The 26,083-nt window shown below is 52.5% G+C and overlaps 1 protein-coding gene across 8 annotated transcripts in view; it reads right to left on the reverse strand.

Moving 5' to 3' along the window:
• The window catches only part of TTLL8 (tubulin tyrosine ligase like 8), a 78,956-nt gene that overhangs the window by 23,513 nt on the left and 29,360 nt on the right, over positions 1 to 26,083 (reverse strand). For 6 of the 8 annotated variants that reach the window (XM_060656056.3, XM_060656053.3, XM_078449271.2 and 3 more), the window contains 4 exons: positions 22,583 to 22,731; positions 19,937 to 20,180; positions 17,501 to 17,936; positions 16,409 to 16,889 (listed from right to left, as the gene is read on the reverse strand). In XM_060656056.3, coding sequence (XP_060512039.2) covers positions 16,409 to 16,889; positions 17,501 to 17,936; positions 19,937 to 20,180; positions 22,583 to 22,731 — 1,310 coding nt within the window. Of the gene's footprint in view, positions 1 to 288; positions 809 to 4,571; positions 4,715 to 16,408; positions 16,890 to 17,500; positions 17,937 to 19,936; positions 20,181 to 22,582; positions 22,732 to 26,083 lie in introns of those variants that run through there. The other 2 variants (XM_060656057.3, XM_081796283.1) reach the window with 2 other exon arrangements.

Genomic DNA, 26,083 nt, shown 5'->3' on the forward strand with positions numbered 1-26,083 from the left:
CCCCACAAGTAATTTATTTTAAGAAAATGAGGCATTTGTAATAAAATGTGAGCGAGCCCCAGGAAGCGTATGAGAGCCTGACCCCAAACTTCAAGTGTGAGAATTACGGGCCATCAGCCGACAGGCTGCGAGCTACATGCTTTTGGGTGGGTTCGGGGCTCACCGGCAGGGAAAGGAGCCACAAATATATGACCAAATAGCTTTATCAGAAAGCAGAACTTCTCAAAAGTGAAGCTATAAGGTAACTAAAATTAGAATTTCTGGGGCGGGATCACAGAGTACCAGACACTGATGAGACATGTCGGGAGACCGCTCCAGAGACCAAACAAGCGAGGGACGGGAGGTCTGGAGGTCGGCGAGCCACAGGGCTTCACAAACACCATGGAGCCACCAGGGAAGGAGGCAATGGCTTCGAGTTTCCCGTAACTGATTAGGGCACCAGTATGCAGATTAAGGAAGTTCCAGTTACGAGGATAAAAAAGGACAACACAGCTGGACGCAGCGGGCGGAACGGAGGGCTCTCCTGGGGAGGAAGGCAGCCGCCAGGCCCGGGGAGCGAGCGAGGGTGGGGGGACCCCACGGCAGAGGAGGAGCCGTCTCGGGAGCGCCGGCCAGAAAGACCTCTGCAGCCCCAAAAGGAGGGTGCGCGTGCCGCCCCCAGGCCCCGCCCGAGGGACATTCTAGAGCTGACTTGAGCAGAGTCCATGTTGAAAGTCTGAGACGCGTGGAGGCATGAAGGGCGGGAGGAATGTAGGTGGGTAGGTACAGAAAGACACAGACGGTGTAAGCAGTGATAAGAACAACACCCAGTGGGATTAAAATAAAGACAGGATTAAACTGTAAGACGACAGCTGCAAGAAACCAGGGGTGTGGCACCTGCCGGGCCGGAGGGTCACCGTTTGGGCTGGGCGGGGGTAGAGGACGATTTTCTTAACTTCAGACTCTGGTAACTAGTAATTCGAGGCAGCCCCCGAAAGAGCAGAAATAGAGCGGATCACCTCCAAACTGGAAGAAGGAACAGCTAAAGAAAAAAACAATCCAAGCAGGTAAGTGACATTGTCGGCCTCCAGGTTCCTGCCTGCTGTGCCCTCGGACCAGCAGGATGCCGTCACTTTGCACTCCCTACGGCCTGCTCTCCCGGCTCAACCCATTCTGGAGGAAGCTTGCCGCCGTGTTCGGAGGCCCCGTGGCAAGGCGCTGAGGCCCCCAGCCGCGTGAGTGGGCCTTCGTGGAGGTGGGCCCGGCCTCCGTCAAGCCTGCAGATACAGCCCCCGCCAGCATCTGATCCCGTGAGAGAGACTGGGGGGCCAGCCCTGCACAGTTAGGCCACCCTTGGATTCCAGACCCCCAGAAACTCACGGGATAGTGTTTGTTGCTTTAACTTTTTAAAAAACGTTTGTTTATTTTGAGAGAGAGAGAGAGCAGGTGGGGGAGGGGTAGAGAGAGAGAGGGAGAGAGAGGCTCCCAAGCAGGCTCCCCACTGTCAGCGAAGAGCCCGACGAGGCTCGATCCCGTGAACTGTGAGATCACGACCCGAGCCAAAACCAAGAGTCAGACACTCAACCACTTAACCGACTGAGCCCCCCAGGGGCCCTGTTGCTTAACTTCTGGATTAGTCTGTTATGCAATAATAGATTACTACAGAATATACAGGTACTCGTGTGTAAATGATCACAGAAAACGTCAATATTAAATGCATCACTTAAAAGAGTGTTGTCGATATCTGGATTAAAAAAATCAAATTTTAGGGGCGCCTGGGTGGCTCAGTAGATTAAGCATCCGACTTCGGCTCAGGTATTGATCTTGCCGTTCCCGAGTTCAAGCCCCGCCTCAGGCTCTATGCTGACAGCTCAGAGCCTGGAGCCTGTTTCAGATTCTGTGTCTCCCTCTCTCTCTGCCCTTTTGCCACTCACAGTCGGTCTCTCTCAAAAGTAAACATTAAAAAAAATTAAAAAGTCAAATTTTATGTAGAGAAATAGGTAAAATATAAGGTTAGAGAATGGTTGAAAGGAAGAGATACACCAGGCAAATTCTAACCAAAATAAAATCAATCACAGTCCAAAAAATATAAACCAAAAGTGGACAGAATTATGAGAGACAGATACGTTCCCCAAAATTCTTATTGTACTTTGCTTAGCAGTTGATAGAAAAAGCAGACAAAAAAAAAAAAAAAAAAAAAAAAAAAAAAAAAAACCAAACAAACAGAAAAACAACTCGGTTAATAATACAAAAGATTTGAACAACACAATGAATAAACCTGATCCCACTTTACCCGACAATTGCAGGGTTCACATTATTTTTGAGCACTGAGCAGCACTGACAAAAAATGACCACACAAAGCAACTTACCACAAATGCCCGAGTATTGTAGTGAGACAGACCATAGTCTCTGGTCAAGATACAGTTACGCTAACAAGAAAACAAAAGCTAACTATAAAACCAGATGCTAACACATTGATGGGAAACCAATTTCTAAATTATGAAGGATTAAAGAAATAATTGTAATGGAGATCAGAAAATACTGAACCAAACAGTACAAAAAATACTATATTCAAAAATTTTCAGATGCAGTTACAGTAGAAAATAAAGAGAAACAGATTCTTAAATGCATGTATTGAAAACAAACATTGAAAATTAATGAGCCACCTGTCCAGCTAAAGTTACTAAAAGAACAAATCGGATAGTAAAGGTAGAAACAAAAGTAAGCAAAATGGGAAATACAAAGTTGAACAAAACACCGGTTCTCTGAAAAAGCCGAGTGAAAGCTGACAAAACCCTGGCCGATGAGGGCAGGGGCGGGTAACCAGTGTCAGGAACAAAGGTGGCAGTGGCATCATCCCGCTATAGACAGGAAGGGCTGGGAAGGGGGAAGGTTTGTTTCACATTCCTGGATCCATCAGTGCCATTTGCCACATCAGCAGAATACTAAGATCGTCTCAACAGAAGCAGGGAGATCACCTGATACATTCTGTGTCATTCATGAGGGAAGGGAGGGAGAAAGGGAGGAGGGAGGAAGGAGGGAGGGAGGGAGGGAGGAAGGAGGGAGGGAGGAAAGGAGGAAGGAAGGGAGGGAGAAAGGGAGGAAGGAAGGGAGGAAGGAAGGAAAGGAAGGAAGGGGGAAGGAAGAAGGAAGGGAAGGAAGGGGGAAGGGAGGGAGGAAAGAAGGGAGGGAGAAAGGGAGGAAGGAAGGGAGGAAGGGAGGGAGGAAGGAAGGAAAGGAAGGAAGGGAGGGAGGAAGGAAGGGAGGGAGGAAGGAAGGGAGGAAAAAGGGAGGGAGGGAGGGAAGGAAGGGAGAGAGAAAGGAAGGGGGAAGGAAGAAGGAAGGAAGGGAAGGAAGGAAGGAAGGAAGGAAGGAAGGAAGGAAGGAAGGAAGAAGGAAGGGAAGGAAGAAGGAAGGGAAGGAAGGGGGAAGGAAGGAGGGAAGGAGGGAGGGAGGAGGGAAGGAGGGAGGGAGGGAGGAAGGAATGAAGGAAGAAAAGGAGGAAGGGAGGAAGGGAGGAAGGAAGGGAGGGAGGAAGGAAGGGAGGAAGGAAGGGAGGGAGGAAGGGAGGGAGGAAGAAGGGAGGGAGGGAAGGAAGGAAGGGAGAGAGAAAGGAAGGAGGAAGGAAAGGAAGGAAGGAAGGAAGGAAGGAAAGGAAGAAGGAAGGGAAGGAAGGAGGGAGGGAGTAAGGAAGGAAGAAGGAAGGAAGGGAAGGAAGGAAGGAAGGAAGGAAAGGAAAGGAAGAAGGAAGGGAAGGAAGGAGGGAGGGAGGGAGTAAGGAAGGAGGGAGGGAGGGAGTAAGGAAGGAAGAAGGAAGGGAAGGAAGGAGGGAGGGAGGGAGGGAGTAAGGAAGGAAGAAGGAAGGAAAGGAAGGAAGGGGGGAAGGGAGGAAGGAGGGAGGGAGGGAGGAAGCCAAGAGGGAGGGCGGGGGCAGGATGGAGGAAGGAGGGGAAGACCACTCAGCAAACGAGGGGGTGGCGGGAGCCGCGTCTGACTGACGTGACGAGGTGTGCATGGAGACTCCGCGGCTGGCCCCCGGGTGGGTTCGTGCCCACTCTCACTACCGGAGGTTCTCAGTGCAACGAGGCAAGAACGAGAAACAAAGGCCTAAAGACGAGAAAGGAAGACACGGGGTGATGTGGTTCTGTGGAAAATCCAAAGGCATCTACAAACTACTAGAACCAAGAAGTGAATTTACCAGCACTTTGGGCTATAGTGTCAATGTACAAAAAACAATGGAATATTCTATACCTTGGCGCAAGGAATTGGAAAATAAAATTTAAAACGCCATTTGTAACACTTGCGAGTGGAATCTCAAAAGAAAAAGTCAAAGTCCCAGAAACAGAGCAGAAAAGTGGCTGCCAGGGGCTGGGTGCAGGGGACACAGGGAGAGGCTGGGCAAAGGGTCCACACACAGATGACTACGGTCTGAGGACGTCGTGTAAGACACGGTGACTACAGCTGAGAACGCTGTATGGAATAACTGAAATTTGTCAGAGAGTAGATTTTATATATTCTCACCAAAAAAAAAAAAAAAAGATAAAAAAGCACCATTTATAAAAGTATCAAAATTTATAGAATACATTTATAAAAGTATCAAGAATATATCAAATACATCTGAGTAAGTTTGACTTAAAAAACTCTGAGCTGAGACGTCGCAGAGGAAAGCCAAGGAGCACGTGGGTGGCCTGGGACGCGTCGCGCCTCACGCTGGACGTCTCCGTACCGAAATGACCTGCAGATTTGAGGGAATCGCAGTCAAAAGCCCACCAGGTCTTTCTTGGAGCGATGTGCAAGCGGGTGGCCAAATTTATATGAAAATTCAAAAGACAGAGAATAGCTTTCTTTTAAATGTTAAAATAAAGATTTTTGTAGAGAAAACAACAAACAAAGCAGAAAAACCCAAAGACGCGGAACAGCCAGGGCAACCTTGAGGAGGAAATCGTGCGGGAGAACTTGCCCCGTCGCATTCCAGAGCAGTTTTCCAAGGTACTGGAGACAGTGATGAAGCGGGGTGTTGGTACAAGGAAAGGTGAGCTGAAACAGAACACAGCACAGAGGAGCCAGAATTCGTTCCGGAGAGTCTGTTTCTGACGAGGCGCCAAGCAGTTCAGGGCGGAGAAGCCAGCCCTTTCGGGAACGGCGCCGGGTCCGCTGGCCGTCGCTGCGAAAACCACATGGACCGCGGCGCCTTCCCGCCATGCGCGAAAATTAACTCAGGATGGATGACAGATCAAACTGTGAAGGTCCAGGCCACAGGGCTTCCAGAAGGAGCCACTGGAGAGCGTCTCTATGACTTGGGCGTGGGCGAAGCCATTTCAGACGAGAGGCCAAGGGCCCTGTCACAAAAGGAAAAGCTGACAAATTAGGCTCCGTGAAATACTTCTAGCCTTCAAACGGCGTCACCAAGAAAGCGAAAGGGCAGGCCACTGACTCGGAGAAACGATTCTCAATACGCAGACCTGACAGCCTGTATGAAAAGCGCCAAATAAATAATAAGGAGACAAACGACCTGATTTAAAAGCGGGCAGACGGCGGGGCGCCTGGGTGGCTCAGTCGGTTAAGCGTCCGACCTCGGCTCAGGTCACGATCTCACAGTCCGTGAGTTCGAACCCCGCGTCGGGCTCTGTGCTGACAGCTCGGAGACTGGAGCCCGCTTCGGATTCTGTGTCTCCCTCTCTCTCTGACCCTCCCCCGTTCATGCTCTGTCTCTCTCTGTCTCAAAAATAGATAAACATTAAAAAAAAAATAAATTTAAAAATAAAGGTCGAAAAAGTACAAAGATTTAAAAAAGAAAAAGTGGGCAGACGGCAGCCACGGGCACGTCACAAGGACGCCTGTAGAGCCAGCAAACACAGGGCGACGTGTCCAGCGTGATTTGTCGTCAGGGGAACACAAATTAAAGCACGCCTACCAGAGCGGCCGCAAACCTAAGGGTCACGATACCGAGGTGGGCGAGGATGCGCGGCAGCCAGAACTCACAGACGCGGGAGGGAGCCCGGAACGTCGGGCCCACGGCGGAAAACGGGCGGTTTCTTCCAAAGCCAAGGGTGAGCCTCGCGGTGGCCGGCAAAGCAGGAGGACCGGCCTCTGGCGTCCACACAGACCGGCGCCCTCGCGGCCGCGCCGAGCGGGACGCAAGTCCCCGGCCGTCGCAGGCGCAGCGGGCAGACCCCCGGACCTCTGCGGGGACAGCGAGCGCACGACAGGCCGGGTGCGACAGGCGGTGTGAGCGCGCGGTGGGAAGCCATCCGTGCTGACCAGCGGGTAGCGGTTGTCGCCGACGGCCGGAGGACAGAACGGGGCGCAGGGGCTTCCCGCAGCGGGGACCCCTCACCCGGGCGGGGGTGGTGCAGGTGTCTGCGCAAGACCTGCTCTCACTGTGTGCATGCCGTGCCTCGAGAGCATGGTGTAAAAAGAGGTCCCGTTTGCTACGGCGTTAAAGCCACCGATGCCCAGGGAAAGAACCCTGGCGAAGTATGTGCCAGACCCCTACCGCCAACACACAAAACACAGCCGAGAGGAGAAGCCTCAGTTAAAAGGAGCGGATCGTGATCACGGTCTGAAAGACGCAATATGAGAAAGGCATCAATTCTCCCCAGAGTGACCTGCAGATTCAAGGTGATCCCAGACAAAACCCCAGCAACTTCTCTCCCCTTCCTTCCTTCCTTCCTTCCTTCCTTCCTTCCTTCCTTCGGAGTCGATAGGCTGATTCTGAGATCTCTGCGGAAATGCAGGGGACCGAGAATAGCTCCTGAACACAACGTGCTTCCCGCCTGCTGGGGACCTGCCGTGGCCCAGGGTCGCGGTGCAGCGAAGGCTCCAGGCACACCGCTCGGTTGGCCGGCTGGCTGGGAACACAGACCTGCCGGGAGGACGAGGGGTCTCATGGAGCTGGCCGGTGGCCCGGCTGGTGGCCCGGAAGCCCGGGGCTAGCCTGCACAGAGCCCTCCCGGCACAGCCGATCTGCCGCCCCGTGGCAGGGACACGCTGGCTTCTGTCCCGCAAGCCAGAGCCCTTGGCCGCGTGGGATGCTCACAGCGGACTCCTGGCTCACTCTGCGGTGCCCGGAACGGAGAGAAGCCCCGGACAGGTGGCGCTGGCCTGGGGACAGCCGGCGGGCGGTGGGGACGTGTCCTGCCCTGGAAGGGACACCTGTGCTTTGGTGGCAAAGCGTGAGGCTCGGCTGCGGTGACTCAGGAGGCAGAAGATCCCCTTGATCCGTTTGTGGCACCGGCAGGAGTGCTTGGGGGCAGCAAGCTGGGTTTCGGTCGCCATCTGTGGAGGGGGCAGCAGACGCCGTGACAGGGACAGAGGGAAGTCTGTCGCCTCTTTGCTCTTGTATTTATTTTTTTACAACCCTTTACAAAGGTAAAGACCACTCCTGGCCCACAGGCCACATGGAAACAGGCTGCGGTTTGCCGACCCCTGACCCAGCATGCGGTGGTGTGCCTTTTGTCGCCTTGGCAACCAGCAACAGGCGACTGTTGGGGTGTTCGGTGGCACCCCAGGCCGCCTGCCACCCGTGTGGTACTGTGCAGTCAGTGCTGGGCCCGCGCCCTGCTTCCTTGCCCCCTCCGGGGGACGCGGCCATCTCCTCGCTGCTGGGCACGGAGCTTGCCCCAGACCGCCGGGTCTCTGCACCCTCTGCTGGCAGCTGGGCCCCAGGAGGGCTTAGTTCTGGCTCTGCCACCCGGATTCTCCTGTGGGGGCGGCAGGGTCCTTGAGCACCAAAACAGGGTCCATCCCCAGTAGCCCTGGCCCTTCAGATGAATGTTCCAGAAGGGAGTAAGGGATGGTGGAAGAAAAGGAGAACTGATTTTGTGGCCATGGATGGGGGACAGGAGCATGCACCTGCGGGGAGCTCTTAGAGCCTGGAGGTGCAGGATGGGGCCGTCTGGTGCTGTCCGTCCTGCAGACCCGGCATGCGGCCCAGAGGCACCGTCTAGCAGCGGCTGTGACTGGGTCTGACCCGCCACTGGGTCTCCCACCTCCATCCGTGGGCTGTGAAACCAGCTGGGTTATGGCAGGCACGGCCACCAAGGTGCAGCGTCTCAGCCACACGGCCCATGTGGCACAGCCGAAGCAAGTTTAACAGCAAAGCCCAACTGGAGAGACCTGTGCTCTCCAGGCCGTGCGTGAAGGGTGGGAGCCGAGTGGACAGAAGCTTCTCCGGGGGCGTGGGGGGCTGCTTTTCAGCCCGTCTATCGCACCCCATGTCGGCAATGACATCAAAGATCAGAGGTCAGTCTCAACTCTGTCGTGTGGGTCTTTGTGAGTAACAGGTCTGCCACGGACTGTGCCCTGACTGTCCGAAATAAGACCCGCCAGTGCCCCCTGGGACCCACCGCACGCGAGTCCTGGGTGTGGAAGACACGGCTGAGGTCAGTGCCGCAGGCTGACCTCTTCCCGCCACCTGGAGCCTGACGACGGCAGCCTTGAACACACACGTACCAGACAAGTTGAACGGATTTGGTGTCCGTGTCTGTCGGCCAGACGAATCTGAGCGGCCAGTAGAGTGGACACTCGTGTCAAAACTCGCCAGAGGCCGAGGACCGATGGGGGGATTGTTGGGAGGGACGGTCCTCCACGGGTCTTTTGAGCACCCTACACGCTTTGTGGGGTGTGCCAAGAATGCAAGGCCCTGACTGCCCTTTACCCGGGCCATTTCTCAGGGTCATGTTTGCAGTGAGCAGTCCTGAGGGATGAGATGCTCTCTCCCTCCAGACCGAGAGCAGGCTTGCTTACTGCTTGCTAGTAAAGCAGCAGGGGCGCCGGGGTGGCTCAGCGGGCTCAGGTCATGATCTCACGCTCGGTGGGATCTAACCCCATGTGGGGCTCTGCGCTGACAGCACAGAGCCTGCTTGGGATTCTCTCTCTCCCTCTCTTTGCCCCTCCCCGACTCACTTGCACACGTGCATTCTGTCTCAAAATAAACAAACATTAAAAAAACTAAAGTGGCGGATTCCCCGAATCAGTGACGCAACAAACACACTGTGTGTAGCACACACCTGGGCCATATCACATCATCTTCATGGGACTGTCATAGACGTGCTGCTACCCGTGCTGTGCAACGAATAATAATGTCCTTTGTCTCTGATCTAGGAATCTCACGTCTTCTGCCAGCATCCATGAAACAGCCACAGGCCAAGTGAATCCCAGACCAGATCTGTCTTTGTGGCTCATGGCTATCCGGAGGAAGGAGAGAGGATGTAGAATCCAGAAGATGTAGGATCGTCACGTCTGGGACTTGGAGCCTGACACCGTGATTGGGACACTTTTGGAGCAGGAGGCGGTGAGCGTATCTTTTCTGTAGAAGGTAAGTGAACACTGGTGACCAAGACATTGGATTGTTGTACGTTTGGTTATTGTTCAGAACATATTCGCTCCTCTCCTCCTCCTCCTCCTTGTCGTAAGTGTCCTTCCTCGCGTACTGACTTGAGTCTGGCCGGTGCCATGTGCGCAGCTGTGATAGAAGCTTCCAGGTGCCTGCATGGTTTGGCTTGCTCTCTCACGCTGATACCACCTGCCGCGTGAAGAAGACGCCCTGGGGAGCCACGGATCCCAGGAGGAGGAGACACGTGGAGCAAATCTGAACCAACCTGCAGGCTGGAGCCCAGATCAGCGTTCCCCAGCTGAACCCAGCATTGCTGCAGCTGACCCGAAGACACGTGAAAAATAAATGCTTGCTGGATAAATGCCAGTGGGGTAGGGGAGAAAGGTGCCTTTGCTATGTAGCGTGATTCCCGCAGGAACCTCATTAAAAAACCAGGGGCGCCTGGGGGGGGCTCCGTCGGTTAAGCGTCCGACTTCGGCTCAGGTCATGATCTCACGGTTTGTGGGTTCGAGCCCCACGTCGGGCTCTGTGCTGACAGCTCGGAGCCTGGAGTCGCTTCGGATTCTGTGTCTCCCTCTCTCTCTGCCCCTCCCCTGCTTGCACTCTGTCTCTGTCTCTCAAAAGTAAATAAACATTAAAAAAAAAAAAAAAGATTCTCTCTCCCTCTGCCCCTCTTCCCTGCTCATGCTCTTTCTCTCAAAAAATAAAAATAAAATAAATGGAACAACAATAACAAAAGACGTCATTTTCTTTAAGTAATTTCTACACCCAACGTGGGACTCAAAACCCTGAGATGGAGAGTCACATGGGCTACAGACTGAGCCACCCAGGTGCCTTGAAGATCTTTTTAAGAGATGAACCCACCAAGGGACTTGCATCTGGACTATCTAGAGAACTCCTGCAAGCCAATAGGAATAGAATAACCAAAAACATTGTCCAAATGCAAAAATGGCACTTCACCAGAGTATGTTCAAATGGAACATAAATAGCGAAAGGTGCCGAACTTCATTAGTCATCAGGGAAGGCAAACCGAAGCTACGATGTGAAGCCACTGCCTGTCTACAGAATGGCCCAAATCGAAAGACAACAGCTAGTGTTGGTAGGAGCACGGAGCCACGGGAATGCCCTCACGTTGCTGTGGATGTAAACTGGCACATTCACTCCGGGAAATTCCTTAGCAGCGCCTGCCAAAGCTGAATCCGAGACTCCGCGTCCCATTGCTACGGAACGGGGTAGATGTGTGTCCTCCGAGCTGGAGAGCAGTCACAGCAGCGCTATCCGTAATCGTCTGGATCAGAAATGACGTAAATGCCGAGAAATAGTAGTGTGAATAAATTCTGGTTGAGAATGAATTTTAACTACACGTGAGAAAAAAAAATCCAGCCGTATGTCAAATCCAACATCAAACAAAGTTAAAAAACCAATTGATGTCATCACTACTTTAATGGTACGAAGGAGAAAAAGCTGACGATAGGTGCAAAAAACGGTTTTGAGAAAATTCATTACATACAATACAAATTTGAAAGAAATTAGAATAATTATAAAGAATTAGAGTAATAATTGGTAAGAATTAGAAACTTCTTTAACATGCTAGAGTGTCGAATCATTTACATTTATATCCATGACTTACAAAGACCTAGTGACCTAGTCACTATCAATGAGGAAATGTTAGAAACATTCACTTTAAAATCAGGAATTCAAAAATAATACCCAATACTGTATAGGAAGTTCCAGCCAGGACAATATGACAAGACAAAGGAATTACAGACAAGGGTGGAATGGAAGGTAGGAAGCTATTTGCACGTGATATAGAATTACTTATGTAGAAAACTCAGAATATACATACGCATTTTTAGAAACCGTGAGAGAGTTTAGAAATGTGGCAGTATAGAAAATTAAAATATGAAAGGCAGTTACATCCTACATACCAGCAGCAAGCAATGAGAAAATTACACCACACGCAGCTACAAGACTATCAGGGTACTAAGAATAACCCTAATGAAAGATGTACACAATCTCCATCGGGTAAGTTGTGAAACTTAAAGAAGACGTAAGTAAATGGAGAAATATATCACACTCATTGGCAGGAAGATAAGATTTCATTAATTTGTCAATTTCCTCCCAATTGATCTAGGGATTCAATGCAAATCCAATCAAAATCTCAATAGGATTTGTTGTGGAACTTGATAAAAACAATTATGATATTTATATAGAAGGGAATGAATGCAAGAAGGACCAGAACCCTTAGGAAGATGGGCAGAGAGGCAAATCGTCCCTCAGATGTGAAGACAGTACAGCCTTGGGGTGGGGGTGGGGGTGCAGATTCATCTGTGGAATAGAACAGACACTCCAGAGACAGACGCATGCATGTACAGAGTGAGATGTCAGTTCACAGTGGGAAAGAAAGGCATTTTTCAACAAATAAATGAAACAAAGTTGTTATTCCTATGGAGAAAGATAAAATTTTTCAAATAAATTTTTTTAATTAAAAATTTTTTAAATGTTTATTTATATTTGAGAGAGAGAGAGTGTGGGAGGGGTAGAAAGAGAGGGAGACACAGAATCTGAAGCAGGCTCCAGGCCCGATGCAGGGCTCAAACTCATGAGCTGTGAGATCATGACCTGAGCCGAAATCAGACGCTCAACCGACTGAGCCACCCAGACGCCCCAAAGATAAAATTTGATTGTTACCACACCATAGTCAAACATCAACTCCAGATAGGTTAGGACTGATATGTCAAAGATAAAATTTGAAACTCTTAATAATAAATGTAGATAAATAATCTTTTAAACCTCACGGTAAGGAAAATTATCTTTTTTCTTTAAAAAAGTTTATTTATTTCTTTTGAGAGAGAGAGAGAGAGAATGAGAGTAGGGGAGGAGCAGAGAGAGAGGGAGAGAGAGAATCCCAACCAGCCATCCAGGTTCCCTAAGGAAAAGTTTCTTTCTTTCTTTTTTTTAACGTTTATTTATTTTTGAGACAGAGAGAGAGAGCATGAACAGGGGAGGGTCAGAGAAAGAGGGAGACACAGAATCTGAAACAGGCTCCAGGCTCTGAGCAGTCAGCACAGAGCCCGATGTGGGGCTCGAACTCACGGACCGCGAGATCATGACCTGAGCCGAAGTCGGACGCTTAACCGACTGAGCCACCCAGGCGCCCCTGAGTTTCTTGAGACAAAAGTAGCACTGACTTTTAAAAATATATATTGATAGCTTTGGCCACATTAAAATTCACAGTTTTCATCAAAAGATACCTTTAAAACACTGAAAATGCAGTTACAAACTGGGAGAAACTGTTCACAATAGATACGACGAGCGTAACAACCCTACAGAAAAACAAGCAAAAGAGATGAACAGATATTTCCCAGAAGAGGAATTTACATAATTAACAAACGCACACTGAGATATTTAACACAACCAGTGAAATGTAAATCAAGATCGCAACAAGACTGCTTTCTTAGGTCTATTTGGCTGGTGACAATGAGCTAGCAATCCCGCTCTGAAGCATCTACTCACAAGAAACGCTCACCTGTGCACAAGAGACACATGCAAGAATGTTCCAAGAGTCATCGATCACAACAGCGAAGCCTGGAAACGATCTAAATACACAACACAGGACCACGGAAGAATAATCGTGAGACTCGCACAAAGAAATGAGCTACAGTAAAGATGCAGGAGCACAGATGAATTTTAGCAAAATTTGATAATTTGGTGAACGTGTAAGCGCGATGCCCTTCTTTTTTTTTTTTTTTTTTTTTAACAAATTTTATTTATTTTTGGGACAGAGAGAGAGCATGAACGGGGGAGGGGCAGAGAGAGAGGGAGACACAGAATCGGAAACAGGCTCCAGGCTCCGAGCCATCAGCCCAGAGCCTGACGCGGGGCTCGAACTCACGGACCGTGAGATCGTGACCTGGCTGAAGTCGGACGCTTAACCGACTGCGCCACCCAGGCGCCCCTATGATGCCCTTCTTAAAGAAGTAAAAACAGCTTAAAATGAAAAGTCTTTGAAGAATAGCTATAGATGCAACAAAAGGAGAATGGTCCCCTCAGGGGTGGTGCAGGGAGACAGGGGTGCCAGAGACGGGTGGGTGCAGATACTGTTTGGTTCTAAACATGTTTTTAAGACAATCTGAATAAGAACGGGCCATGTAAGGACAAACAATGAAACTATGCCAGGAGCCAAGGATAATGACCAACCAGAGCATATGCACCTGAGATGCAGTGAATGAAGGAAGTTGTACACAGTGAAATAAAGTAAGAAAAAGACACAAAAGGTATAATGATGGCAAGGAAAAAGAAAACTCTTCAGATGACATAACTGTGTATGTGAGAAATAATAATAATCTTCAGATTATTCAGAAGAAATAAAATTATTCCGAGAAATAAACATAATCTTCAGCTATATTAACAGAATGGATAGAAATGTTAGCCAGATGGCTGGATTAAAAAGAAATCAGTTCATAAAAATCAATCCCATTTCTATCAACCAGCCACAATCTGTAGAAAAAACACAAATTTTAATAGTACTTACCCTAGAATAAAAAATAAAAACACATATAAGACTAAATCTAACTTTAAAAAAGTGCAAACAGGGGCGCCTGGGTGGCTCAGTCGGTTGAGCGTCCGACTTCGGCTCAGGTCACGATCTCGCGGTCTGTGAGTTCGAGCCCCACGTCAGGCTCTGTGCTGACAGCTCGGATCTGGAGCCTGCTTCCGATTCTGTGTCTCCCTCTCTCTCTGCCCCTCTCCCACTCACATCTGTCTCTCAAAAATAAGTAAAATGTAAAAATCCTTGAAACATGTTTGTAAAACTCTTTTTGGTGCGTCTTGACAAGCTGGCTCTGTAACTGGTATGGAAGTAAAGGGGTCAAGAGTCCAGAAGAGCGGAGTCCTTTCTGAGGAAGAAAAACAAGATCGTGGGACTTGCCTGACCAGCCCAGCGACGCCCTAGTGGGCTGCAGTGACGAGGACATTGCGGCACCGGCCCAGGGCAGACGGACAGACCGACGGAGCTCACCAGAAAGTCCAGGGACACCGTCCGTGACAGCAGCAAGCTGCAGGTAGGTGGGGAGGGCCTTTCCACGGCGGGGAGCCCCGTAAAACTGCGATCAAACCCATCTCGCGCCACACGCCAAATCAACTCCAGGAGCATCAAAGACCGAAACGCACGAGCAAGCGGCACTTACAGAAGAAGCCGCCACTGGAGCCTGTCTTCACGAGCTCAGGGTAAGGGTACCGGCCACAAAAATCACCAACCGTAGAGGAAAAGGCTGACCAGCTTGGGTTTATCAAAATCAAGGTGGCTCTGCATGTCATAAGGAAGCAAAAAGACAAATCACAAAGTGGGGACAGTATTTGCAACAGTCAACGGAAAAGGAGAATCCAGAATAGACGTCACTCCTACAAGTCGAGAAGAAAGAGACCCTTCCGGAAGAAGAGTCTACGGACAATTGGACGGAAGGCTCAGGTGGGTACTTCTCAGGAGGGGAAACACACGTCTGAAAATGGGCCATCTGACTGGTAAGCAGCAAAATGCAAATGAGCGCCATCGCGCTGTCTCCGGAGGCGAACACGAAGACGCGTGCTGACACCAAGTGTCGGCAGCAGCAGGAGGCACGGCCCCGGTGTGAATGCAGTCAGAGTGCAGCCCCTTTGGCCGTGCTCATAAGGCCCAATGTACCGGGTTCAAGACCCCCTCCCCATGAGGTCACGTCCACTTGGAACCTGTGAATCTGACTTGTTTAGAAACAGCCTTTGCAGATGTCATCAGGTTAAGATGTCACCCTGGAGGGAGGGGGTGGGCCCCAATCCAACAGCAGTGTCCTTACAAGAGCGAACTCTGGACACAGAGACACAGAGAAAGAACACCACGTCAGGACGGGGCGCAGCCTGGAGTGGCCTAAGGACAAGCCAAGGAGCCCCAACATTACGAGCAGCCAGCAGGAGCTGGACGAGACAAGGAGGGATTCTTCCCTACAGCCTTGAGAGCACGGCCCTGCGAACACCTTGACTCCAGACTTCAGGCTCCAGGACGTTCACAGAACACCTTTCTGCCATTAAGCCAGCCGTCGGCAGTGCTGTGTTACCGCAGCTAAGTTGAGGCTGTGTGCACCCCTCAACGCTACGCTTCTAGAAAGATGCCTGTGGAAAGGTGCACGCTGTGTTTTTGGTAACAGCAAACAACCCGGAAAGAGGCGAGATGCTGAGCGGGAGGGCCGAGCGGCCTCAGTGGCAGACTGGACATGAGGTGAGGAGAGTGGGCGGGACTGGGGGTGTCCTCCCGCCTGAGGCCGACCAGCGCTGAGGACAACCCGTGCCTTCGCCCCACAGACACTTACTGGGCACTGCCCGTGGGCCCCCGCACAGCCCCAGCTGCTGGGGTGAGCGGTGAAGACAGCAGAAGATCGCTGCCATCGGGGACCTGCACTCCAGGGGAGAGAGCCAGCCGGCAGACGGACGGACGGACGGACGGCAAGGACGCTCTGGTGCCAGGGAGGGAGGGGTGGGGTGAAAGGGGGGGAGAAAGGGAGGGAGGTGTGGGGAGAGAGACAGACAGAGACCCAGGCAGGTGGAGGGAACAGCAGGTGTGTTTCAGGAGGAGCTGAACCAGGCAGGGGTGTGGCAGCCGCCGGGCTCCCGCCTTTTCCTCACGCATACCTTCCGGCCACTCTGGGGAAGGGCGCTGAGGTACAGACCCGGCAGGGCCACCCCCAGAGACTCGGGGCTGCCCCACACCTGTCTTGTGCCCTGAGCCCGGGCCCAGGACAGGCTGGCAGGCCACGCAGGGTCAGCTCCGTCGGGAACCTCGGAAAACCGAATGCGGGAGCCCAGTGGCCCGCTGGCGCCCGGCCCGACCCGATGCGCACCACACCGCACACAGAGCGACACAGAGGCCACCCACTCGCTCCTGTGAGGGGCCCCGGGAACTGCTGCTGCGGGGACCCCGCGACCCCAACAGCCCGGCCGGTCCCAGGCCCGGGCCGGTGCCCCCACGGCACACGCTCCCCGCCCCCGCCCCCCGCCTCGCCCTGGAGGCCACGGAGCAGGCCACCCCAGCAGCCCGCGGTGTCAGCGCCCCCGCAGCGCTACCTGGTGGCGTGAGCGGCTGAAACAGGGCGCCCTCCGGTGTCTTCACGCTCGGGAGCACGGCCGGCCGAGCCCGCGCGCTGACCGTGTCGGCCCCCGAGCGTCTGTCGGACTCGGCTTTGGGAAGGCGGATTTTCGGGGCCTGACCGTCCGCGAGTTGAAAGTCACGAGTGGGGACCGCTGACTTCCTGGCGGACTGCGCCTCGCAGCGTCTCTCGGCCGGCCTCTTGAGGGGCGCGGGCAGGGTGCAAGCGAGCGCCTGTGCGTCGTCCGGCCTCAAGTCCCCGCGCACGGCCGTCGGGGGGCGGCCCGGAGCCGGGCCTGGCACGGCCGAGGGGGACCGCACCTTCAGCGGCTGAGGGTCCAGGAGCGCGGATGGACAGTTAGCGCCGGAAATGGGCGGCATCTGCTTCCTGGCTCTGCGCACACCAACGCCTTCCACACACAGGTCGGACCCGTGGAAGGGCGGAGGCTCCACAGCAGGCTGGGAGGAGGAGGGCCGCGTTGGGGGTGCGGCTGGCCCTGCCCAGAGGCCCGTGCTCCCCTCTCCCGCACCTGCTGGCCGGCCCGCTGGCTGGAGAAGCGCGGGCCGCGCTTCTCTGTGGCTGGGCTGCCCACCAGCCCCCCTCCCCCCGCCCGCCCCCTGCTCCGAGGAGGCTGGGACACGGGGTCCTCCCCAGGCAGCCAGAGGGCCCGGCGAAGTGAACACCCAGCCCGGTGGCCTGGCCGGCAGGAAGACTCCCGGCAGGGAGTGGGTGTCGGAAAGACCCCTGAAGGAGGACTCGGTTTTCATCAGGGGGGAGGAGGGGGGACACCGCAGGCCTGGAAAGGAACGGCCTAGTATTCGGAGTCTGGACACCGCGGACCTCCCACGAGTCCAGGCAGGGGGCCTCCCTGTGGTGGCCGCAGAGCGGGGGGGATGGCTGCGGAGGAGCGGAGCAAAGGTGGCTGGAGCCGGGGGAGTCTCCCCTGGGGGTGGGGGGCGTCCGGAGTCACTGCCCAGTTTGCCTGAAGTGGCTGCAGCCACGGAGGGACAGGCAGCAGCAGGTGCGACCGCACCCCCCCCCCCCCCCCCCCGGTCCCGCCCCCACTCACCTGTCTCCACAGCAACTCAAAGTTGCCGACGTCGCAGTTGCGGTCAACCTTGCGACCCACCACCACCTTGATGGTGTCCTCCTGCACCTGGGCGCACAGCTGTGCCGTGACGGGCGTGGACGCGTGCATGGTGGGGCTGGAGTTGATCTCGATCAGCCAGGGCTGGAAGTCGCGGCCCAGGATGAAGTCGGCCCCGTACAGCTCGAAGCTGTTCTTGCGTGGCTCCACGTGGTCCTGCACCACCCTCATGGTGTTGGCGACGGCCCGCTTCATGGCCGGGTAGATGACGCTGGCCCACACGGCCCCGCGGCCCCTCTTCTGCAGGTACTCCTGGAACCTGGTGCTGGTCCACATGTTGTGGTAGGGCAGCAGGGGGCTGCGTTCCTCGTCGTTCTTCAGGTGCTTCTGGATGGAGTTGTTGCACAGGTGGATGGCGCTGCGAGCCGGGGCCGCGGTCAGGCCGTGGCCCCGGGGACTCTGGACCTGCGACCCGGACCCTGCCACCCAGGCCCCCAAAACCCTTATGCCCCACCGACCCTGACGCCCGCGCAGACACCTCCCCCCACGGGCCCCCACGCCACCGCCCACCCCCCCTCCGGGACTCAGCTCTTGTGGCCCCGCCCCCTGGCTCAGGGCGGCTGCAGGAGGGGCTCAGAGAGCTCCCAGAGCCTCAGTTTCCCCATCTGCACCTGGCAATGGACACGGGGCCCTTGAAAAGCTGGTCGGGTGAGACAAAGTGAGAAAGCGTCTCTGTAAAAGTTTCTCTCCTCGTTGCAAACAGGTTTTGAAACAGATACCCTGGCCTAGATGAACCATCTGGATCTGGATGGTGAAGCCTGTCCTGTGACCCCGGATAGGTCGTACTTCCATGGGACAGACAGAAGAAACAAGATATAGGCACACGGAAGGGTCTAGCAACCCGCAAACAGTGGGGTTTGGGTGGTGGGCCGACCCACAGTGCCAACGCTGATTTTTGCCGCCATGTCCCAGGCTGGGCGATGCCCAGTCAGAACGACTTCGGGGAATCTCCTTCTGCCTGGGGCGAGGGCTATGGTCCCAGATGGAGAAATGGGGCTCAGAGAGGGCAAGAGTTCTGCCAGGCACTCCCTCAGGGCTCGGTGGGGCCAGGTGGCCTCGGGCGGGAGGGCTGGAAGGGCCTCCGTGGGCCTCTCGCTGCCCAGGAGGCTCTTGTGCACAGTGAGCTCAACTCGCCTGTGCAGGAGCCCCTGGCCCGGCAGAGACAAACTCGCTCCGTGAGCGGCCAGCCGGAACCTCCACTCCCCACAGCCCCCAGCCTGGGGGCCCCGTTTAGTAGCTGAACAGCGGTCAGTCCTCCCAATTCTCGACGGCTCCCCTGTAAAGCCCCCGGTCAGGACGCCTAGGCACCCAGCCCCACACACCCGACGGGGTCACAAAGCAGAACAGGGAACCCTTGGTTTGGACAGAGTCCATGGAAATTCTCCGCCTTGAGGATAGCGTGTTCCTGAGGCTTTGCCAAGAGGCCCTGACCATCCCTGACACACACACATCCTGCCCGCTTGGAGATCCCGGCGAGTGTGGGGTCACCGACCCCTGGCACCCCATTCCTGGATGTCAGAGCCTCTGCCCAGCACCTCTATGTGACACCCTCCCCAGCACCCTGCCCCCGGGGGCCTTGACATCTGAGGTGCTGCTCACACTGTTCTGGCCTTTTCTGGCTCAGGTGCTCCCACTCGCCTGGCACGGCCAGGGGCCTCAGAGGACCCCTCAGGCATTGTCACATCCCACAGGCTGCCCCGTCAGGGGCTGCACCCCTACCTCCCCCGCAGCTCCAGCAAGCCCCCCTACCCATCTGCAGGACCCCCCACCCCCCACCCCAGGGCTTCTGGGACTCACAAAGAGGAGGCACGGCAGGGACTACTGAAGGGGCTTGAGGGGCTGGCACAAGCACACGTGCCCTGGGAACCTCCAAAAGTGCCCCGGCCTGCATGTCGGGCGGATCCAGAGAGAGAAGGCAAGCGAGGCGGCAGGGTATGCACACCCAGATGGCCAGCTGGGGGTGTGCGTGGGAACACGGCCGGCCACCCAGCCCTCCTAGCAGAGGGTGCAGCCACCGCCACGAGGGTGGCTCTGGACCCGCTGTGGAGACGCCATGCCCAGGCCGGCTGGCACCTCTCGGGCACACGGCAATGGTGCTTTTAGGATTTTCTGGAGAAGACACCCACATCACGGGGGTGCAGAGCACTGGCTCTGAAGGACAGTCGGCCTGGGCCTGCCCCTTGGGGATGGAGATCACTTCACCTACCCGAGCCTCGGTTTCCTCAGTGGTGCCTCAGGTGGTGACGGGTGCCGGCAAACGTGGCCTGGCGCCCCGCCCATCTCCCGCGGGTGTTGGCGGGAGCGCACCGCGCACCCCTTGCGCCCCACGCGCCCCCTTGGGCTGACGCTCCGACTGACCTGTCCAGGTTGTCCAGGGAGAAGCGCTGTGTTGAAAACCGCAGGTAGCTTTCCTTGTAGAACCAGATGGTCAGGGGGTTCCAGTCGGTGACCAGGAACCACTGCCTGATGTCAAACTTGGTGTCGTAGATGAGCAGCGGCGTCTCGATGTACTTCTGCACCACCCACTTGTTATCCCTGGCGGACGGGTGGTCCGTGGTCACCAGCTGCAAGATGTCTTCCACTCGGTTCATGCACACTATGTCTGCAAGAGGTCCGCGCTCAGCCCGGGGGCACGGCACACGTGGTCGCGGTTCAGCCCCGAGACCCAAGACGGCTTTGATCCGGGACCAGGAGACAGCACAGCTGGGCCGCCAGGCAGGCTCTGTCCTCACGCGGAGGCCACAACCAGAGCATCCCCCGCGCTCTCCCAGCAGGGGGCCAGCCCAACAGAGGACACAAGACTCAACGGAGGACACAAGAGTGGGGAGGGGCAGGGATGGGGACAGAGGCACTTTTATTTTTATTTTTTTATCACAGTGACAAAGATAATCTGTCACCATTTGTTGTCTTTTTATTTGAAAGAGAGAGAAAGCAAGTGAGTGGGGGAAATGGAGAAAGAGACAGAGACAGAGACAGAGAGACAGAGAGAGAGAGAGAATCCCAAGCAGGCTCCACGCTCTACAGTGGGAGGAAGGTCGGGCCTGATGGACTGGAGGGAGCAGAGAGGTGCTAGTGGCAAGAGGATCAGGCTCAGGATAGAGCCCGAGGAGGAGCCCCTGGGCCAGCCCGGAGGGGAGGGGCCAGCCTGGAGGGGAGGAGCCCCTGGGCCAGCCTGGAGGGGAGGGGCCAGCCTGGAGGGGAGGAGCCCTTGGGCCAGCCTGGAGGGGAGGGGCCAGCCCGGAGGGGAGGGGCCAGCCTGGAGGGGAGGAGCCCCTGGGCCAGCCTGGAGGGGAGGGGCCAGCCCGGAGGGGAGGAGCCCCTGGGCCAGCCTGGAGGGGAGGGGCCAGCCCGGAGGGGCGGGGGCAGCCTGGAGGGGAGGAGCCCCTGGGCCAGCCTGGAGGGGAGGGGCCAGCCTGGAGGGGAGGAGCCTTTGGGCCAGCTTGGAGGGGAGGGGCCAGCCTGGAGGGGAGGAGCCCTTGGGCCAGCCTGGAGGGGAGGGGCCAGCCCGGAGGGGAGGGGCCAGCTTGGAGGGGAGGGGCCAGCCCGGAGGGGAGGAGCCCTTGGGCCAGCCTGGAGGGGAGGGGCCAACCCGGAGGGGAGGAGCCCGTGGGCCAGCCAGGAGGAGAGGGGCCAGCCCGGAAGGGAGGGGCCTTTGGGCCAGCCTGGAGGAGAGGAGTCCCTAGGCCAGCCTGGAGGGGAGGGGCCAGCCCGGAGGGGAGGGCCCAGCCTGGAGGGGAGGAGGCCCTCCGGGAGAGTGGGCGCAGGCCCAGAGGTGCAGGACCAAATGCAGTAGCATCACAAATTAATGAAACTTTTTAAGTCTCATAAAAATTAACCACTTATGAATTTGAAACAACAAAACTCAAGGGGAAAATGAAATATCCAAACAAAAAAGGGAAGTCTACTTAGACACTCAGGAGAGTGAGAACACCCTACAACACTAACAAGATGGGGGTTGCAGCGAGCACCATCTTTGGAGGAAATTTCATAGACTTAAGGCTTTTATTGTACAAGAAAGACTGGAAATAAATAGGCGTACCATTAAAGTCAGAGCCAAGGGGGTAAAAAATCCCTCACAGGAAATTGGAAAACTGCAACCTAAGGTTGGTTCTCTGCAAGCACAATTAATATTTAAAAACCTTGAAAATCTGTTTTTAAAAAAGAACACACAGTATTCACCATTAGGAATAAAGAGAACACAGTCATAGCTACAACACAAAATGAGGTGCAAAACCTGAGCCCATCGGACAAAAACCACAGACAAAAGTTACAGGCGTTAAGGACGTGTCTCCAACAGAGACGGGTGCTCACAGGTGAGTTTTAAAAAATAACCAAGTGACAGGAGTTCCACTGTTGTTTGACATGGAAGTCCTCAAGCTGTCCTAGCAGCTGGCACATTGGGAGAGGTGATATAAAAAAAGAAACTCCAGCTCAGTTTAACTTCGGAACATCCTAGTTAATGCGCAAAACTCGGAACCCAGGCGTGAAGACCAGTGTCATGGAGCCGTCTGCCCTGCTTCGAGCCTGCAGCGGCACACCTGCGCACCTGCGCACCTGCACCTGAGCACCTGTGCACCTGCACACCTGCCCCTGAGCACTTGCCCTGTGCACCTGCACCGTGCACCTGAGCACCCGCACCTGCGTGCTTGTACCTGAGCACCTGTGCACCTGCACACCTGCACCTGAGCACTTGCCCTGTGCACCTGCACCGTGCACCTGAGCACCCGCACCTGCATCCTCGTACCTGAGCACCTGTGCACCTGCACACCTGCACCATGCACCTGTGCACTTGTGCACCTGCACCTGAACACTTGATCTGTGCACCTGCACCTGCGCCCTGAGCACCCGCACCCGTGAACCTGCATCTGAGCACCTGCACACCTGCACCATGCACCTGCACCCCTGAGCACCTTCACCCGCACACCTGCACCCGCACACCTGCACCTGGCGCACCGTGTTCTGGGGGCGGCAGTTGGCCGCTCGCGGCCCCCAGCCTCCACTCACCTCGGCCGCGGGACTTGGCTGCGGGCTTGATGATCCAGATGTTCCGAAGCCCGTCGATCTCCGTCTGAGGGTTCACAGACGTGATTTTGTTCAGCAGGGCCTGGCACTGCGAAAAGTGATTTCTCGAATTGGAGATGAAAGCACCACCGCTACAAGGCAAGATCCAGAGAGTCCGTGAGGTTCGTGAGACCTCTGTCACGTATGCATGTGGTCAGCATATTCCTCCACTTTGTGACATGTCTGTCCATTCTCTTTGCAGTGTTTCTTGATAAACAGCATTTTTCGTGTCAACAAAATGCAATTTATCAACTTTCTCTATTACGATTAGTGCTCTTGATGAACTATTTAAGAAACCTTTGCTTCCTTGTGGTCATGAAAATATACTCCAATGTTTTTTTTTAACTTTCACATATCACATGATACATCTCAAATTAATCTTTGCGTATTTATGAGACAGGACTCAAGATACACTTTTTTTGTTTGTAAGGATGCTCATTGCTCCAGTGCCATTTGGTGGAAGGACTGACTCTTCCTTGTGGATCTGCAGGTGGCACCTTGATCTTAAGTGACCATGTGCACGAGGATCTGCTTCCAGACTCTGTTCAGTTACACGGTCTGTTAGTGCAGGCAGCCCAATGCCACCCTGTCGCGATTACTGTAGATTTATAGTAAGTCTTGAAATATGGGTAGAAGTCCTCGAATTTTGTTTTTCTTGATCAAGGTTTTCTGGCTTTTCTTAAATCATTTATATTTCCAAATAAATTTCGGAATCAGTTTGTCAATTCCTTCTACCTCAGCCCTCAAGGAAAATCCCTGCATAGATTTTGACTGGGATTACACTGAATCTACAGATTGGAAAATCTATAGTTTGGGAAGAAAACAATCTCTATACCACTGAGTTTTCTAATTCGCAAACATGGTTTTATACACACACACACACACACGTTAGGACATTAATTTCTCTGTTTAATTTTATAATGTGTTTAGGGTCTTCAATATATTTTATTATATTTTTTCTGGATATTTGCTGTTATTGTAGGTTGTATTTTAAAATCCCATTTTATGGTTGTATGCATACAAACACAATGGAATTCTGTATATTGACTTGGCAAAACTCACATAATTATGAACTTTCTGCATGAGTTTTAAATTTTTCTATGCACATAATCAGGTCATCAGTATTTGCTTCTTTCTGATCTTAAGCCTCTTATTTCTTTTTTCTGTACTAAACAGAAACATTATTTAAACGAAACAGACCAGCCAATACTGAGGAGTTGTGATAGTGGACATCTCATTCTGATTTCCAGGGACACTTTCATTTAAGTGTGCTAACAATTTCATTATGAAAGATATTAACTTCAGGATTTTTGTAGATAAACTTGTCAAATTAAGGAAGTTTCTTTCTTTTTCCAGTTTGTTAAAAAAACAAGGTATTTCACAGGTATTGAATTTCATCAATGTTTTGCATCTATTGGAATTATTATATGGTTTTCTTCTTCTGTAAATGTAATAAAATCTACCAATTGACTTTTTTCAAAAATTTTTCATTATGGAAAAATACATATAAAATTTACCATCTTAACCATTTTAAGGGTACAGTTCAATAGTATTAAGAATATGTTTGTTGTTGTGCAATCATCACCCACATGCGTCTCCAGGAGTCTTCTGTCTTCCCAAACTGAAACTGTGTCCCCATTAAATACTCACTCCCGGTCTCCCTCCCCGAGACCACAGTAACCACCATCTACCTTCTGTCTCTATGATTCTGGCTTCTCTAACTACTTCAAACAAGTGAAATCACACCATATTTGTATTTTTTGACTGGCTTATTTCACTTATAATGTCCTCAAGATTCATTCATATTGTAGCAGAAATCAGAACTTCGTTAAACCAATTTTGAGTTCCTGGAACTTAAGTTGAATATAAAGAAATAAAACTGCTTTTATTCACAGATGACATATCCTTCCCATATGTAGGAAATCCTAAGGAATACACACACACACACACACACACACATACACACACACACACACACACAGTACAAACGACTAGAAATAATAAATGGGTTCAGCAAAGTCATAGTTACAAGACCAATATAAAAAAATCGATTGTATTTTTATATTCTGCCAATAAAAAAATTCTAGAACAAAATTAAGAAAACAGTTCCATTCATAAGAGTATCAAAAAGAATAAAATACATAGGCATGCATTTAACAAAAGAAATGCACAATTTGAAAACCACAAAACATTGTTGACATCCATGTTAAAAAACCTAAACAAGAGGAGAAACAAATTTGTGGAAATTAACAGATTCCTTTTTTTTAATGTTTATTTTTGTGAGAGTGAGAGAGAGTGCACAGGCATGCATGAGCAGGGAAGGGGCAGAGAGAGAGGTGCACAGAGGAGCTCTGACAGCAGACAGCCCGACATGGGGCTTGATCTCACAAATCATGAGATCATGACTTGAGCCAAAGTCAGACACTTAACCAACTGAGCACCCAGGAGCTCCTTAACACATTCTTAACCAATGGGTAGAAATCACAAGGAAATTAGAAAATACTTAGAGGGGCACGTGGGTGGCTTAGTTGGTTAAGCATCTGACTCTTTGATTTCAGCTCAGGTCATGATGTCAAGATTCACGGGATGAAGCCCTGCATCGGGCTCTACACTGATAGTGTGGAGCCTGCTTGGGACTCTCTCTCTCTCCCTCTCTCTCTCTCTGCCCCTCCACAGCTAGTGTTCTCTCTCTCCCTCTCTCTCAAAATTAATAAACATTTTTTTAGAAGAGAGAAACTAGACAAAGAAACTAGACCCAAAGCTAGCATAATGAAGTAATCAATAAAGATTAGAGCAGAATTAACGAAAAAAGAGAAAATTAGACTAAAAGTTGACTCTTTGAAAAGATCAACAAAATGGACAAACTTTTAGCTCGATGGACTTAGAAAAGAAAGAATACACAAATTGCTAAAATAAAAAAATGATATTGGGGACATTACTACTGATTTTACAGGAATAAAAAAGATTATAAGGGAGTACTATGAAGAGTTGTACACCAACGAATGGAATAATCTAGATGAAATGGGCAAATCCCCAAGAAATACAAAACCTACCAAGATTCAATCATGAAGAAACAGAAAACATGAATAGATTTATAACTACTAAGGGGACTGAATCAGTAATCAAAAATCTCCCAACAAAGAAAAGCCCAGGACCTGATGGCTTTGCTGGTGAATTCTATCAAACATTTAGAGAAGCCCCATACCATCCCTTCTCAAATTTTCCCTAAAAACTGAAGAGGAGGGAACACTTTCTAAATCATTCCATGAGGGAGGCCACCAGCACTGCCTTGATACCAAAGCCAGACAAAGACACTATAAGAAAAGTACACACCAATACCCCTTATGAGCACTGATGCAAAAACACTTTAACAAAATGCTAGCAAACCAAACTTGGCAGCATATTAAAAGATTATACACCACGACCAAGTGGGATTTATTCCTG

The sequence above is a fragment of the Panthera onca genome, chromosome B4, assembly GCF_046562875.1.
Source record: "Panthera onca isolate mPanOnc1 chromosome B4, mPanOnc1 haplotype 2, whole genome shotgun sequence".
NCBI lineage: Eukaryota > Metazoa > Chordata > Mammalia > Carnivora > Felidae > Panthera > Panthera onca.